This window comes from Cynocephalus volans, chromosome 2, assembly GCF_027409185.1.
Source record: "Cynocephalus volans isolate mCynVol1 chromosome 2, mCynVol1.pri, whole genome shotgun sequence".
NCBI classification, from domain to species: Eukaryota; Metazoa; Chordata; class Mammalia; order Dermoptera; family Cynocephalidae; genus Cynocephalus; species Cynocephalus volans.
This window is the reverse complement of record NC_084461.1, coordinates 44,744,758-44,762,504: the sequence shown is the minus strand read 5'-3', so window position 1 is coordinate 44,762,504 and position 17,747 is coordinate 44,744,758. Positions and strand designations below refer to the sequence as shown.

At 36.1% G+C, this 17,747-nt stretch overlaps 1 protein-coding gene and 1 pseudogene across 2 annotated transcripts in view; one reads left to right on the top strand and one right to left on the bottom strand.

Moving 5' to 3' along the window:
- Positions 1 to 6,129, bottom strand: part of NDUFS4 (NADH:ubiquinone oxidoreductase subunit S4) — a 115,927-nt gene extending 109,798 nt beyond the window's left edge. For both annotated transcript variants that reach the window (XM_063087431.1, XM_063087432.1), the window contains exon 1: positions 6,013 to 6,129. In XM_063087431.1, coding sequence (XP_062943501.1) covers positions 6,013 to 6,128 — 116 coding nt within the window. In that variant the 5' untranslated portion in view covers position 6,129. The remainder of the gene's footprint in view (positions 1 to 6,012) is intronic.
- An 8,272-nt stretch (positions 6,130 to 14,401) lies between these two features.
- On the top strand, positions 14,402 to 14,826 carry LOC134370490 (large ribosomal subunit protein mL42-like; annotated as a pseudogene).
- Positions 14,827 to 17,747: the final 2,921 nt, after the last annotated feature.

Below are 17,747 nucleotides of genomic sequence, written 5' to 3'. Positions count from 1 at the left end.
ACAGCTGTGCTATATTAAACCTGAGCCCTTCCAAAAGGAAGAACAAGCGTCTCTAGAGAGGGAGTAACATGGCCTGCTTTCTCCAAAATTATCAAAATGCCTTCTTTGCCTCTAAGGAAAGTTTCTCCAAGAAAAAACCTCTCTATAGTGAATGCTTGAAAAGCATAAAACCTGATTTAGATTAGGAAAATATACAAAAGTAAAAGCATTTCTGTTTGTTTCTGGAAATCATCCCCACCCCTCTCCCCAAGGAAAAATGTATCCCTGAAGTCTTTCAGGATATAGCATGGAAACTATATTTTTTAAAAATCAGTAGTTTTCAGCCCTAGTTTCCCATCAAAATCACCACAGAGCTAAGCCTCAACCTAAACTTAGTAAACCATTATAGACCAGGGCCAAGGCATCAGAATTTTTAATGCACACGGATTTCGATATACAGCAATGGTTTAAAAAACACTAAACAGTAGAATGATTCCATTCAAAAATTAAGTCTAGTAAGTCCAGACAAGAAGAAATGGTCACATTTGAGCAACTAACTAGTTCTAAAGAACCTAAGGTTGTATTTTTCTATAAAAATACTGAACAGACAATAGAGTAGAACTTGAAACAGGAATTCTGAATTGCTCTCCTGTCATTACTTAAAGGAGAAAAGACTTAAAATATTTGCTAAAATATTCAAATATTTCAACGAAAGTCATTATGAAGAATATGGTCACTACATAATTCAGGTACAATAAGATTGCATCAGGATCTTTGGATTCTGCAAACTAAAAAAATGTTGTAAGAGCTCATGTATTAAATTATCTGTAATTATCTGTCAATCTTAAAAGAGCCCAAAGCTTTAATCACAACAAAGTAAACTTAAGCCATCATCAGAGCTTCATTAAGCCTACTTGATTTTACACAAAATTCAAATAGGTTTAATTGCTTGATATCAAGTCCATGATAAATGAAAAGGGGTAGTGAAACTGCTAAGGATAAGCAGACCAGTCAAAGAAGGATACAAAAACACTATTAAAAAAGCAGACACAAAAACTCAGAAAACACAGCAGATACTGATAGTTATTAAAGGCAATAGAATACAATAACTGTTTTTCCTTACAACCACTGGAGACAGTAAGAAAAAAGAAAAAATATGTTCTGTATACCTCATTTAATAATGCATTATATATATTTTGATTTATGGGCAAAAAAAATGTAATAATCAAGTCACCTATAGAAAGTCTCCCACCAAAAATAACTATAAAATTTAGGGAAATAATACTTAACTGAAAGAAAAAAAAGAAAAAAGCCTAATTCTGCATTTGGAGATTCTTACTGTACAAAAGGAACAGCGGAGTAAAAGTAAATATAACAGCATCAGGTAGTCTCTCAAATAAAGAACACACTTTGCTAAAAAAAAAAAAAAAAAAAAAAAAACAGAGAAGACACAGGTTTTAATTTACTATTATCAGACATAATATTCCTCCCTGCAAAAGTAAATTCATTTAGACTGCTAAGTTAGACTATTTCCTAGCAATGTAAACTTAAATAATTTCACTTCTGTAGCTGCTGGGTCATCTAAAAAATTAGGATAAGAATTTTACACAAAATTCTGAGTTCATAGGATTACTGTGGGAAACACATGAAATAATACAAAGGTGTAATCCTTGGCACAGTGGCTGATATACAGTTAGGCAGAAAGAAATATAGTTGCTAGTATTAATTTGTACTCAGAATAAATACCATAAAAACACTTCTACCAAGAGATATGATATATTTTAGCTTTTTCATTTGAAATTGTCTATTGTATTCTGCCTGAATTCTATATTCACCCTACGCCCAAACAGACCTCTTCTAGCGGGTATTATAGGAACCAAGTTGCTCCATCTTTCTCCATTAAGCCCTGTGTATTACTAACTTTTAAAAACTTTGCGTAAAGTTAGACACTTTTATTCCAAAAATTTTCTCACATTCCAATGAGTACCCTTTCCCAAAGAAATTTCTTTCCACCTCTTGCTTTTTAAATTTTGAATACAAAAGAGGAGTCAGGACACTTGTTAAAATATATCAGTACAAAATCTGTTCATAAGATGACTTCAATCCAAAAGTTAACAGAGTTCTAGGTGAATATCCTAAACTCAGATCATTTCAAATAACTAGAAAACAATATGTATTATAGATATTTTATACTCACATTTATGTAGGTTAATGCCTACCTGGCTTTCACTAATGAGGCTACTAATAGAAAAACTATCTATGCTTCCTGCTTTTCCTCACAATCACTCATCTCTAAATATGTGTTTTCTCATCTATGTGATAAGCACTTACCTGCTATGTGCAAGCCATTACTCCAGGTACGTGAAGTATACAAAAATAAATCAAATTTGTTTCAGCCCTCAAAAAGTCTGTGACCCCACTACTAAATCAGTCCATGTGCTAAAACCTGCTTATCTGCACATGTGTTTACGTGTAAAAAAGTGTCAATATAGGTTGTTAATCTGAAGTAACCAACAATCCAAACATCTTTGTGGTTTACAACAAAGGTTTATTTCTCACTCATTTTATATTTTCTATAACCTACAATAATCAGTTTCTGTTTTGCTCCATGTTGTCTTCTTTCTAGGATCTGGGCTAAAAGAGTAGACTCCACCTGGGATATGCCCATCTCACATCCGGGGGAAAAGAAACATGGCAAATCATTTTGAGTTGGCATATCATTTCCACTAACACTTCATTGGCCAAAGCAAGTCACTTGGCCAATGGTTAAGAATAAATTATGATGTAACAGAGAATAGTAGTGAATATTTTAAACAATAATACAATCTATCACAATACCTATCACCAGGATTAAAGAAAAGAAAAATATTAGGCTATCAAAACCAATAAAGTTAGCATTTATTTAGAGAAGGTTTACTATGTGCCAGACACTATTCTAATATTCATATGTATTAAAATATTTAATTTTCCTAAAAAGAATCCAACAAAGATGTCTGCAATTGACAAAAACATACCAACTAATAATGAGTATTTTGTAATTAGGAAAATAAGCAAAACAAGCTGATTAGAAAACACTTTAGAAGAACTTGAAGCTGTCGAAACTTGGTTTTGATGTGTTACAAAGACAGCAAAGTAGTAGATGCTCCTCAGAAAGGATTCTGTTTATTTAGCTTATCTGAAGTGGAAGCCAACCTATTGGTCTTAAATGTCCTAAATGTTTCTGAAATTTGGGCTGAGCCTGTTTCCCAGCAAGATGTAAAATACACAGAACTCTCGCCAACCCTAGGACCACTTACTCATTGGAGGTTCCTGCAGATCAAATTTCATACTGGCTTATCTAATGGTGAAAAAGGGAACAGAGCAACAGAATAAAGCCAGAGATTGGAAGCACAAAAAATGTCTCACAAAGAGTTCCCAAATACTCAGTCCCCACTATAGTCATTAATTAACACCCTCTGAGAACCTACCACCCTGAAGAGCTATGTTTGAGGTAAACACAAGACCTAGTTTAAGTGACAAAGTGATGATACAGGGCTAGGTAAGATAAGCATATATGAATACATTTCAATAAATAAATAAAACCACCGCCTTAAATTTCCTGTGTCCTAAGTATTACTGGCTGAGAGATTAACATCCTATTTAGTTAAATTTACCCTGGAAAATCCCTTAGGTAAGTCAGGGAAAGTAAGGATAAATTTAGAGGATTTATCTGGCTTTCTCCCCCATCAGGTTCAGTTCAGAGAAATGAGAAGCACATGGAAACTGAGACTTACTCTAGAGCACAAGCTCACTCAGTAACTAGACAGACACATCACCCATTCTATTTAAACAATTTTTTTCTCTCCATGTGTATACGTTGTTGGGTTTTTTTTATTTGTTTTGCTTTTTGTTTTCTACTAATATACTATAGTTGAATTCATAAAAATTAATGTAGCAGCTAACCACTGCCTTCCACTGACAGTTCCTTTTCTTCTGTTCCCTACTCCCCTTCTTATCACGTGCATTACTGATTCCACTGTCCCATATTTTACCCAAGTGATCTGAAATGTTACATCATTTACAAATGTTTTTCTAAGCATTACAATAAAATTAATTTTAGATGTAGATTTCCCCATGAATTGGTTCTCTTTCCACTCAACCTTTTCAGATCCTCATTACTCTCAAATAATAACAGAAAAGGAGTGCTTAAGAATAAAAAGAAAATAGTATGTGAGAGGGACCATAAATTTTCCTCAAAGTGAGATGAACATCATAAATAAGCTCTTTGGGTAAAAAAAATGGTATAAGAAACAAATATGTGTTAACTTGTATTTAAAAACTGTTTTCTTTGGTTTTTAAGTTTTTTAAGATGTGAAAAAAAGGTTCATCTAAATAGATAAGAAAAAAAGGTCATCTTATACAACTTAAAATTGTATTTTCAAATCTGCAACACATTGACAAGCAGAAACTCTTGTTTGGATATGTAGTAATAATTCTAAATAATAATAATTCCAATAGTAATAATGCCAAAATCTAATATCTTCACTTCAACTATATAATTACTGACAAAATGGCTGTGATTTATTAAACTTAGACATACAGCCATGTTTTGATTAGTCATGCACCAGTGGTCCCTTCAAACTTGTTTTCTGTTCTAAGGCTTCAGTGAGCACGTAATTTGGGAATGCAAAATCAATCCCCATAATGTCTAGGGAAAAAATAACTAAGCTGGGTCACCATTATACTAGTCCTAAGTTAACCAACGGAGTACGAGTGTTTTACCTTAAAGAAATACTTTCCATTCCTCAAGTTCTCTACATGTAGAGCATTTAATGACAAACTTACCATTTACCTTTCCCCAAACTTAGCAGCCTTAGTTTTCAGTGACTCTATACATGTATGTATCGCTATACTATTGCCTTCAAGCCTTTTTATAAGCCACCGACCCTACCCAGGACACCTTCCTCTTTCCCACCCAACACCAACTATTTAAAACCTTGATAAAACTCACCTCCAAAATTTTTTTCTAATTAATTCATTCTCTCTGCATTCCCTTTATATTTATTTTAATATTACATTAACTTAATTATCATTCTATTAGACTCTCTTTTCAATTTTTAACCATCCACATTCCTCCCATCCACTTTGCATCTGTCCATCCAGTCTTTCCATCTTTGTTCTAAGCATTCAGCGTAGTCTCCACAGCACGCAGTAGACACTCAATAGAAGCCCATGGCTTATATTCACAGTAACAAGTTATGAAAATAGGATAAAACATAATACTTGGCAGATAAAAAATGCTAAGGTGTGTGTATAGTATTAGTACTATAATAAATTCAGGAAAATTTGGGAAAATATGGAAATGGAGGATTAAGTAGTGCAGTCGAAAAAGATCACCATTACAAAAATGCTTCAAGGCAAAACAATAAGAATACAATCTCTAAATGATTTGTGAGGCTTTAATAAAATCGTACATGGTAAATCTCCCAGCATTACTATCAGCCTTTTAAAAATTACCTTCCAATATTACCAGCAGTGATATTTTTACCAACATTGAATTCCAAACATGTTTTTCTCCCAACCAGACTAACGAATAAAACAATCTTTCTGTTCAGAAACCCAATCACTAACCACTTAAAGGGAGACAGGGATTTAACGCTCCAGTAAGGACTGGAGTGGTGGGCAAACAGGTGACAAATGGAAGAGATGCGGAAAGTGGGGAGAGAAATCAGTGAGACTCCTCCCCTTCTCTAGGGGCGAGGGTTCGGCGCCCAGCTCTGCAGACAACCCTTCCTGCAGACCCTCTCCCTCAGCCACAGGCCAAAAGTTTCCAAGAAACCAGAGGTCCTCCTCCCCCTCCACGCATTCACGCCCCTACTCGCCTGGCCAGCGACCCCTGATCACAGTTAGTCCCAAATCCGCCAGCCATCTCCTGAGGAAAGGGTCAGCAGAGGACGCTTTCTCCGAGGCCTCCTCCGGGACTCAGCCGGCAGAGACTCCGCAAAAGTGAAGAGACCTAAGAAGCGTGAAGAAGAAGCCTGACAATTCTTTTACCTGGTCAGAGCCCTGGAAACGGAAATGGCAGCTATAGCCACTGCCCTTCTCCCCGACATCGCCTGCCTCAGCGCCACTGACATTGAGACCGCCGCCATCTTGCTGCAGGCAAACATCAGGACGGGAGGACGGATCACCGCAAGGGACTAACTTCCTTCGCTCTCAAGCCAGTGCGACCGCAATGTAACGGGATCCTTTGGGGTTTTGTTTTCTTTTTAGTACGGGGTTTAGAGAAGAGGTGAAAGGTTTGGTTGAAATGGATGGAAGAAAAATGCAGAAGAGAGTTTACCCCTGTAAAGTGTAAACCTTGCTGGTTGTTAGAAGTGGTTATTTACAATAGTAATGAAAAGACCAAAAGAAATACTTGAAAATTTAAACACCTGCAACTCATAATTTTTCAAAGAACTCAGAATATTTGGGGCTGAGCCCACTAGTAGAGCCAGAGGGCTGTTTGAGTCCCTGAGAACCCAAAGTAGTACTTTTCCAAAGTGTTGCCAGATTCCGTTTGCAAGCCCTCAGGACAGGGCTGTATTCAGTGCGATGTTCTGTCGTTGTAATGATCATGTTTTCCAAACGAAAAATCTGGACACGTGGCCTGGCAAAGGATTATTTTTTTTTAAATGTGTAGTTCTATATGAAAAGCCAATGGAAAATAATATTTGTTATCACCGTCTCTCCAGTAAATTCTGAATGTGTGATCATGACCCATAGACACCAAGAATATTATTAATGCTCTGTGCATATAAAACAAAAATTTTCTTACAACACAAGTGTTGGAAACGTGTGTATTGTGGGCTTCTGACCTTAAAAAACAATTATTAACAGTGGATTATATAAAATAAAAAGCAGGTTAGTTCACGGGCCTTGTTTTTTAAGAAATTTGTTTTAAAGAGTTAGAACATTTTTGCTTTTAAAATTAAGCATATGAAAACATACCCTTAATTCAATGAATAGGATTAACAGGAGGATGGGGAATGACTCAGTTCTGCATTATGGCCAATTAGAAGAAAATGCAATACATAAGGGAAAGGGAGAAAGAGAAAGTCATGTCCAGGGAAAGGGGAAATGCACAGTATGGAGGAAGGTGGAGAGATGACTCAGAGGGAATTTTCTTTTAAACTTTTTATTTTGAAATAATTATAGATTCACAGGAAGTGGCAAAGATAGTACAGAGAGGTTTTGTGTACCTGTCACCTAGTTTCCACTGCTGATTACACCTTATATAACTCTAGTACAGTATCAAAGCCAAGAAACTGACAATGATATAAAATGTTTGTATGGTTCTATGTCGTTCTGTCACATATGTCATTTCATGTAACTACCACCATGATCGAGATACAAAATTATTCCATCACCACAAAGATTTCCTTGGTGCTACTTTTTAGGGTAATACCCACCCTCCTAACTCCTGGTGACTGCTACTCTGTTTCCACTTTTATAATTTTGACACTTTGATAATGTTATATAAATGGACTCATGTAGTATGTGACCTTTTGAGATTGGCTTCTTTCATGCCAGACAATGCCCTTGAGATCCATCCACGGAGTTGCATGTATCAATAGTTCATTCCTTTTTATTGCTGAGAGGTATTATCCAATATGAAACTACCATTCACCTATTGCAGAATATTTTGATTGTTTTCCATTTGGGGCTATTACAAAGAAAACTACTATGAACAATCATTTGCAGGTTTTTGTGTGGACATAAATTTTCATTCGTCTGAGATAAATGTCCAAAAATGCAATTGCTGGGTCATGTGATACATGTATGTTTAGTTTTTTTTTAAAAAAACCACTGAACTATTTTACAGAGTAACTGTACCATTTTACATTTCTACCAACAGTGAGAGATCCAGTTTCTCCATATCCTCACCAGCATTTGGTATTGTCACTCACTGTTTTTATTCTAGCTGAGCTAAAATAAATAATGTGTGTGGCGATATCTACTCGTGGTCTTAATTTACTTTCCCCTAATGGCTAATGATGTTGAATATCCTTTTCATATACTTTGCCATCTGTATAAGGGTACTTCAAAAACTTCATGGTGAAATTCATATTATCTTTAATTCTATTTTTCCACGAACTTTATGAAGTACCCTTGTATATTCTATACAAGGTTAGAGGTCTCATGTCTTTTGCCTGTTTTCTGATTGCATTATTTGTTTTTTTCCTATTACATTTTGAGGATTCAAGCTTTATATCTTCCAGGTATGAGTCTTTTATCAGATATGTGGTTCACAAATATTTTCTCCCATCCGTAGCTAGTCTTTTCATTCTCTTAACGGAGTCTGTCGCGGAACAATTGTTTCTAATTTTGATGAAGTCCAGTTTATTCATTTTTAAAATTTATAGATTGTGCTTTTGGCATCTTGTCTAAGAACTGTTCCCCAACCCTAGGTCCTAAAGATTTTCTGTTTTTTTTCCTAGAGCTTTTCTAGTTTTACCTTTTACATTTAAGTCCATTTTGAGTTAATTTTCGTGAGTTAAGTTTTTAATTAATAAGGTGTAAGGTTTAGGCCAAGGTTCAGATTTTTGCTTGTGGATATCCAGTTGCTCCAGCAATATTTTGTTGGAAAGACTATCTTTCCATGGAATCACTTTTGGATCTTTCTCAAAAAATCAGTTGACCGTATTTGTGTGTGGCTATTTCTGTGTTCAGGGGAATTTTAAGCTCAAGTGTGGCTTTGATGTTTGGGTTAAATAATAGTAAAGATTTTCTATATCAAGGAGTAACTTATGTGTCCCAATGCTCATAAGGGCAATTTACTGTAATTCCGTTCCTAGCCTTATTCATTGATCAAAACCCAACACTTCCACCTATCCCGGTCCCTTCTACAAATTTGGGATCTTCAGGGAAGATCCCATTCTCTGGTCTTTTTGCTTTTGACACAGCCCAAGACCTAAGATCAGCATCAGAAACAATACACTCCAGTAGAAATTCTGGTTCTCTTAAACTTCTGCTGAATTCCCTCAGCTGGATGTCCTTCCCGACCTTACGTGCAGGATATAGATCTGATAATGAAACAGAAAAACTTGATGTGTGTATTTAGTTATTTATTAATTTTACAATTTCACCTAAACCATAAGCATAATAACTTAGCCAACAACAGAGGATGGAGGAGCAGGGAGAAAAAGCCTAAAGCTTTAAAGACGTCATTGAGCCAACCCTGAATGAACTTCTAAATTAACCCTGATCAACATACCTCCAGACTTCCCATTACATGTGATAGTAAATGGCTTAATTGTTTAAACCTCCATTTGCTAAATATTCTACAGCCAAAAGACATCTTTTCTAATGCTCTTACACAAAAAATACTTCTCTAACTTCCCTAACCTGGTCCACTCTTATTGTAGACTGTCTTAGCTCCACATCTTTCTCCTTCATAGCACCTTCCGTGCTTCAGTTTTAATGCAATGTGGTTGTCTTTCTCTCCACAATGTAAAGTAACTTATCTGAGGACAAGGTTCATATATGTTTGTACTGATCTTTTTCCTAGTACCTAGCCTAGTCCTTAACACAAAACAGGCACCAAAGGTTGTGTAGAATAAATGAATGACTGAATGAAGCTAACTGGAACTTTAACAATGTCAAAAATAATAAAGTGCTGTCTCTTTTTGTAATTTTTGCTTGGGAGAAGCTTGTACACATGTTTAATAATGTGATTGTTCTCTCAGGTCTACATATCTTATTGGTTTCTTAAATTTCCTCTTTGATCAAGTGCTATTTCCTGAAGACCTTAGTGGTCTGGCAAGAAACCCAAAGCATAAATCTCCCTTTTACCAGGCTTGCATTTTAAAAAAAATTAATAACCCCTCTGATTTCCTTATTTCTCACATTTCAAATATAGGAGATAGAACTGAGACTAGAAAAGAAATCATTGCTGCATGTATTAATTTTTTTCAATTTCATTCTAACTATAGATTCTACCAATAAGCTTAATAGAATGTGTAAGTCCAAATACCATTTTATTATTTCAAATAGGAGTATTAAATGTGAATTGACTTTACTTTTTGCTTGCATTTCATACACTGTGGTCAAAAGAAACATTTAGCTTAGTCTTTCTGATAGCATGTGAAATTTACAGTGGATCTGAAGTTGTCTGTTTTTAATTTTTCCCCTTGCACATGGGTCTTTAATAAAGCATCCACAAAAAAATAAATTAAAACCAGACATTTCTATCAGAAGTTTCACGTAAGATCACTATAGATATGACAAAATTCTACCATCACTTATTGGCTACAAACTAATTTTCTAAATCACATCTTATTTTTTGCTGCTAATTTAATTGAAAACTTTGTATTAATACCTTATTGTCTTATAAAATTATTATGACATCTGGCAGGGCTGCTGAAGCTTTGGCAACAGATAAAATGATTTCTACCTATAGTGAAAAACTACCACTTGAAATTATTTTTGGAAAACAAAGAGTACAAACAATCAAAATTCCTAAGAACTCGAGGAATTTTCATAAATTTGATCACATGCCCCATCTTACTCCAGAGTTCCAGTCCTAAATTTTCGACTGCTTGTAGGTCAATCTCAAACTTACCGTTGTAGAAAACCAAATTAATTATATTTCTTCCCTTTCTCTTATATTAGTTACATTTCTTTCCCTTTCCCCAAGCAAATTTGTTCCTCCCCTCCAGTATTCTGTGTCTCGGCAAAATATTACCATCTTTCTTTCAAAAGATGTCATCAGCTCTAAAAAGCATCATTATTTTCTGTACTATTAAGAAAGAAGAAAAATGCAATAATTGAACCATGACACTACCAATTATAAATCTTGAATTCAGAGAGGTAAAATGTAGGAAAATGCACATTTTAGAACCAAAGAAATGCCTACCCCAATATATTTTCTCCCCTTTGTCCTTTGTAATAGAACCTGTTATTTTTTTACTGGATTCTGGAATTAGGATTTTATTTTTCAGGCTTTTTATTGCTAGGAATAGCCATGTGACTTGGTTCCGGCCAATGATGGAAGGGGAAGTATCATGTGACAACTTCTGGGGAATCCCTTTAAACATAGATAGCAGTCCCACTTCCTTTTCCCTCCTTTTATTCCTTCCATCCTGCTGCCTAGGTGTAAATGTGAAGACTCAGATCATGAGGACAGATCTATACTCTGGTGAGGGAATAATGAGGTGAAAGGAGCTTGGATACTTCAACCACTCTTACATTCCATAAAAACTGTCAATCTGTTGACCCTACCTTATTTCCTTGTTCCCCTCTCCCTTGGTAAGAACTCTCCCCTCTTATTCACCTGAAATTTCATGGTCAACTATTATGATCATTTTCTTACTTACACTCACGACTCCTCTGTTCTTCACTTCTTGTTCAGGACTTTCTTATTTCACTGAGAAAATTGAAACGATCAGAAGTACCCTTCTGCAGATACCCACTACCACATATCACTTATCGGCAGCCACACTCACATACTCTACCTTCTCTCCTGTTACCAAAGGTGAACTATTCATGCCCCTATCTAAATCTAATCCATTCGCTACTTGTGCACCATACCTATCCTGAACCACCTGCGTACAATCTTTCTAACAAATCTGCCACTTCTCTTTTGCACTGTAAATATTTCACTCTCTCCTGGAATATTCTCTTCAGTTCACAAGCATGCTGTCATTTCTCCCATTTTAAAAGACTAAACTTATTTTGACCCAGTCTATCCCATCAGCCACTGCCTCATATCTTTGCAACAGTCCTCCTCTAAAGAGTTGTCTCCAATTGTTCTCCTCCCATTCTCTCTCCAATCCTCCCCAGTCACACTTTTCCTCCCATCACTCCACTGAAACTGCTCTTTTGGGGTCACCAATGTTTGTGTTGCTAAAACCAAGGATCGATTTTTAGACTTTGTATTATTTGACCTATTATTGGACACAATTGACTACTCAATTCTCATTACATTTACGTCACTTGGTTTCCATATAGCACACTGTCCTGGTTTTTCTTCACTGGGATGCTCCCTTTTAGACTCCAGTGCTGGCTCCTCCTCTCCCCAACTTATTAATGTTGGAATGTCTAGGACTCAGTCTTTGGTTTTCTTTTTTTCTCTCTTGACAACCAGTTTAATAGCCTTTAAATTTTATCCATATACCAACAGCTCCCAAATCTTTATCTCCAGCCCAGTTCCTTCTCATGAATTGCAGACTTTTATTTCCACCTGTTTACTTAATTTCTTCACCTTAATTTTTAATAGATGTCACAAACTTAACACATCCAAGACTGAACTCCTGATTTCCCCCAAATCTATTAAACCTTCCCCATCTTGGCTGATGGCAACTTTAACCTTTCAGTTGTTTAAGCTAAAAACTTTGGAGTTTTCCTTGACTTCCTCTCTCTCATTGGAACACAAGTTCTGAAACATGTTGGGGTGTTCTGTTGTTTTCTTAAACATGCCAGGCATATTCTCACATTAGGGCCTTTGCATCGATTGTTCTCTCTGCCTGGAATACACTTTCCCCACATATCAACATGGCTAACTCCCTGCTGTCTTTAAGTTTTTGATCAAATGTCAAATTTTCAGTGAGGTTTCAGTGATATTAATCAATGTCCTGGCAGAAAAACAGAAGCCACTTTAGGTATTTCAAACAGGGCATTTAATTCAAGGGAATTGTCTAACAGGTAATGAAATTGCTGAGGAGACAAACAAGAAAGATGATGAGGCAACTCAGATATTAGAATCAGCAGGATCTACTATCATCCACTAGGGCTAAAGCACTATAGGGAATAAGTGATGTCACCAGAGCTCCAAAGCTGGAGTGTTCAATGGAATCTGAAACCATAGCAAGAGCTCTTCAACAGGAGCTGGGATAAGGGAACGAGAGGCTGTCCAGTAGGAACTAGAATCATGGAAAAAATGCAGCCACTGTCAAGGATAACCCTACCTCCCAAGCGGTCGAGAGGGGATAAATAGCCCCAACTCACCCCCCGATCTCCAGTATTTCCCATTAGTTAAACCTACCTAGAAGTTAGAAATTAAGAGAACTCTGGAGAAGTTGTGCCTCATGAAATGGCAGAGCAGGAAAGGAATTTGATAGCAAGCTGGTAAGAGTCCAGCGTACCACCCTATCCAAAATTGCAAGCTCCCAACCCCCACATCTACCACTTACTACCAATTTTCCTTGTCCTGTTCTACTTTTTTGTCTATCATTATTCCTAGTTGTAAGCAACAGAAACCTACAGCAGCTATAGAAAAGGAAGTTACTGAAAACATGTTGAGTAGGAAATAGAATCAACAGAAGGTCTGAAGAACTGAGCCAAATTTAAAAGGGCAATAACAAGGGAAGCTAGGCAGAAAGCAGGACCAAAGCCAAGTTATGCACAAAAACTAGACCAATGGTGACTCTAGTATTGTGCTCTATCCTACAAATGCACAACTGCCTAGATCCCACTGCTGGAACCATCCCACTGGAACCATCCCACCGACAGTTACCACTACCACCTCCTGTGTCTGTTTTGGATTCTCCTCTTCCCTGGGCCCTTGGTATCAATGACTCCCTATCCAAAATCCAGGGCAAATGTGTCTGAATGCCTGAATCTGGGTCACATGCTCATATCCTAGCTGCACAGGAGATGAAAAGGGCATGTGTTATTTTCAGGTTTCTTGATGTGAGGCACTCCCCACCTCTCATCAATATTCATAAGTTGGTAATTTTCCAAACATACAAAGGGGATTCACATGGTCAGCAGCCACAAAAAAATTACAAGTGTTCACTGTATCTTTGTATGTACCCAAAATGCCATCGCTTTTTTCTCTTGAATGCCCTCTACACAATCTTATCCTTTTAGAAAATTGAAATGCAGCCTTCAAGACCTAGATTAACAGTTTCTTCTTTCATTTAATGTCCTCTTTCCTCCACCCCACAAGCAGCATCCATCAGTCTTTTCCTTGTGCTAGTACTATATACTATACAAAGTTCTACCAATATATTACTATATATCATACAAACTTTTTGCCATATTAAAAACAAAAAAGCAAATGTTATATACCTACTATGTACTGGATAACTTGCTAAGTGCTTTGCATATCTCATTTAATCCTTAATCATTCTGAAAATTAAGTATAATGTTTTCTTTGTGCTGCAAATGAGGACAAAATAATTTGCCCCAGCTGGTTACTTTTAGGAAGTGACAAAGACAAATTATGAAACCCAGTCCATCAAATTCCAGAATCTAAATTTTTACCCATATGAGAAATATACTGCTTTAAAAAAAGTGTGTGTGTCTGTGTGTATTTGTACACATAAGAAATAAGTGGTGAGAAAAGATGGTGGGCTTGCATTGAGGACCTGTCGAGCAGGGTGAAAACTGGTGTGCCTAGAAGCAGATATTAAAGGCAGTTTCTCTTCAAAACATTTTTTTTCTTACCACCTGATACACCATGGCAGCAGCAGCAGCAGTAAAATGGGTGATATCAAAGAGAACTATCTTGAAACATTCATTTCCAGTACAAAATAGAGCTTTATATTGTTTGTCATAAATCTACATATTCTTCTCTTCCAGGTGACTATAATTGTAAAGTAGAGCTTGCTTTGACATCTGATGGCAGGATGATAGTATCACCCTTCTCTGGACATTCCATATGAACACACAAAACCTATCCCCCGACCAGATCCTGTGCATAATAATAAAGAAACACATGATCAAGTGCTTAAAACCAGATTAGAAGAAAAAGGTGAACACCTTAAGCAAGGACTCATGGTAGAACAACTTAGCAAAATGTTCTTTACTACTAAACACCTTTGGTATCCTTGTGGACAGTATCACAGACATCATATGAAACTGAATCCTCCAAAAAACAGATGATATTGATGTTGTTGGGGAAATCAAAGAAACCTATGCCTCATTTGCCATTCCTCACTTGAGAAAATGCAATCTGGTGTATTCACTAGTATGTTAATATAGTGAGATAATAATAATAAAATGTCATATATTAAAAAAAGGAGTGACAAAATGTTGATAATTGATAATTGCTGAAGCTTGTTAAGTGCCCAAGTTTGTGATTGTGTTGAAGGAATTCAATTCCTTTAAAATCTAGTAAATTTCTGATTTATGTGCTTTTCAATCAGTTCCATGAATCAGTAACCACACCTAAAGGTCCTTCTTAGACATAGTTCCCAAGCTTCCTTCACTTTTTTGTTTTCTTGATCTTTATGGGAAATAGTGTTCTAGGTAAATACAGCTACTGAGTGACCTTAGCTGATTTTTTGTGGAGTAGAGACAAGACATTCCCACCAACCTCTTTCAATCGTAAGTAGATAAATGGTTCTGTTTTAAACTAATAAGTTTGGGGTGGTTGTTACATAGCAATAGGCAAATATATTATGCTACGCCTTTTACTCTTCTTACTTGGCCAACTACCTTGAGGGCACATGGACTTTGGGTGGGAAGGCCACATCCGTAATCTGATTTTTGGCTCAGAATGAGTTGCATAAATACAATTAATATATAGGCAGAAACCACAAGTATAAATCATGACTATCTTGGGCAAACTAGGATATATAGTCACCATCTGACCCTTTATTGCTCAAAGCCTTTTCTTTCCCCCAGTCTTCTTCCTTATTCTATAAGGTTTAGAAGCAGTTGACTTTTCCAGTCCTAGGAGGAATCAAATTTCTGGACTTTCTTTATTCTCTTTCATTTCTGTTTGCAGACTGGCTGATTCTTTTCTGAGCAAATTGGTCTCTTGTGATAGCTTGCTCTTACTTTTTCCAGTCACTACCACTAGTGCTACAGGGTCAGTGATTTCATGGTCTTCCTCCAAGTTCTTGTTGGAGACAGTTTTACCAATGTGACTTGCTTCTGGATATCATAATTATCTATCTTACCAGCCTCTGGTATCAGTTTTCTCATTGTTTGATGCCCAGTCACTAAGCCAGCATCACAAAGTTTCTTATTTTCGACACTACTCCACTTACAAGATGTAAGTGTAATGGTTTAAAAATATTATATTTATTTCTTATTCACATAAAGCCCAAAATAGATATTACTGATTGCTGGTTCTCCTGTAAAGTATTTCTGGAATCAAAGGCATGATAAATCACATATTAGAGTCTTTTATGGACCAGGCCTATCAGAAGCACATACTATTATCTAAGTACATCCTAATAGCTGAAACTCAGTCATATAATTATACCTAACTGCAAGGGAAGCAGGGATGTGTGGTTTAGCTGTGTGCTGAGGGCTGAGGGGGGGAAAAAAAAGAAGCAGTCTTTCTGAAAAGCAAGCCAGTCTGCTATCCAGAAGTGTAAAGATTTGCTCAGTTCTCAGTTACTTGCCCATTAGAAATAAAAGCAAATTTGTGGATAACATAAATGTCAGTAATCTAAAAAACATTGTGCATTGGACTTTAAAAGGCATTTTCTCTCTGCATTTGAATACATATGTAGCTGATATTCTTGGAATACCCCTCTAACCAAATCACATGTGCTATTACAGATCTTATTTCTGCAAGGCCAAGAAAGTGATCAGTTTTCCCATCTAGTCTCCTCTTTTGAAACCATATGCAGACTAATCTAAAATGTATCACCTTTCAAATCTTTTTTGGAGCTAAACGTACTATTTCAACAAACTTATTGGTTTGCAGATTAAATGTAAAGTAAGCATAAGACAATAAAATAAGTAATCAGTCAGTATAAAATCTGACCAGATGGTCCACTTTCTTTAATATTCAAATGGTTGTTTAGTGGTTATTTCATTGTATTGTGGGTGCTGGCAGTTAATAAGCATAAAAAGAATGTTTTCAAGAAATGAAAAGATATGTTAGTGCTAGAAATAAAGAAATAAAGACTTGACTGTACAAACAAAAGTACTACACAACTTTTTGTAGTTAATTCACTTTTGAAAGTGATGAAGAACATGATAAAAGCTGTCAACAGGTTTTCCAAACAAATTAGACTTGTCTTTTTAGAGTCTTTTAAAAACTAATTATGAGAGAAGCTAGCAATTTTGTTTGCTGAGTCTTCTCTTTTCTCCTTGCTCAGGAGTTTCACTAAGATTGTCACTCCTTTCAGGCATTAAAAAATTGAGCAATAGATTATATTAGGTAATAGATTATATTATCAGAAAGAATATTAATTTCTGGAAGACATCGAGATTCCAAAGCTTGCCTTGAAATCATCAGTTGGTCACGTGGCCCAATTGCAACAATTGAGGAAAGCAGGATGGAGCTATCCCATGCTACTAAAAGGCTTAGCATACTAATGGCCCTTTGACACCACCAGCCATTCAGAAATCAGACTTTGTCATGCTGAAGAATAGACCACTCACCCCCAACAGGAAGCATTGGGGAGGCAAACGTGACAGTAATTCCCTGTCAGATAAAACTGAGGTATTGTTTTGGATTCCATCATATGCAAAAAGAATTACCCAGTCATAAATTTAAAATATTCTTTCTTTACCTGTTCATCATTCTGTGTTAGAGTTAAGTATTTGTGACAGATAAGGTTAACAATTTTTAGAATCTAGGTGTTTTTGAACACATTGTGGAAAATTGTAATATGGCCACCTGCTATATTTTGATAATCTTAGTATTGCTAAATTACAAATACAGCTATGGAAGAGAAAAACTAATCAAGATTCAAGTATTTTCTACTAACTAGTAGAAAGCAGAAAATAGTGTGAGCAAATAAAGCATAGCAGCAAATAATCTGCTTTCAAATTACTTCTCTCTGTATTTACACAGTTTTAAATGACCTTGTATTAACATGCAACAAAACACTGGAAAC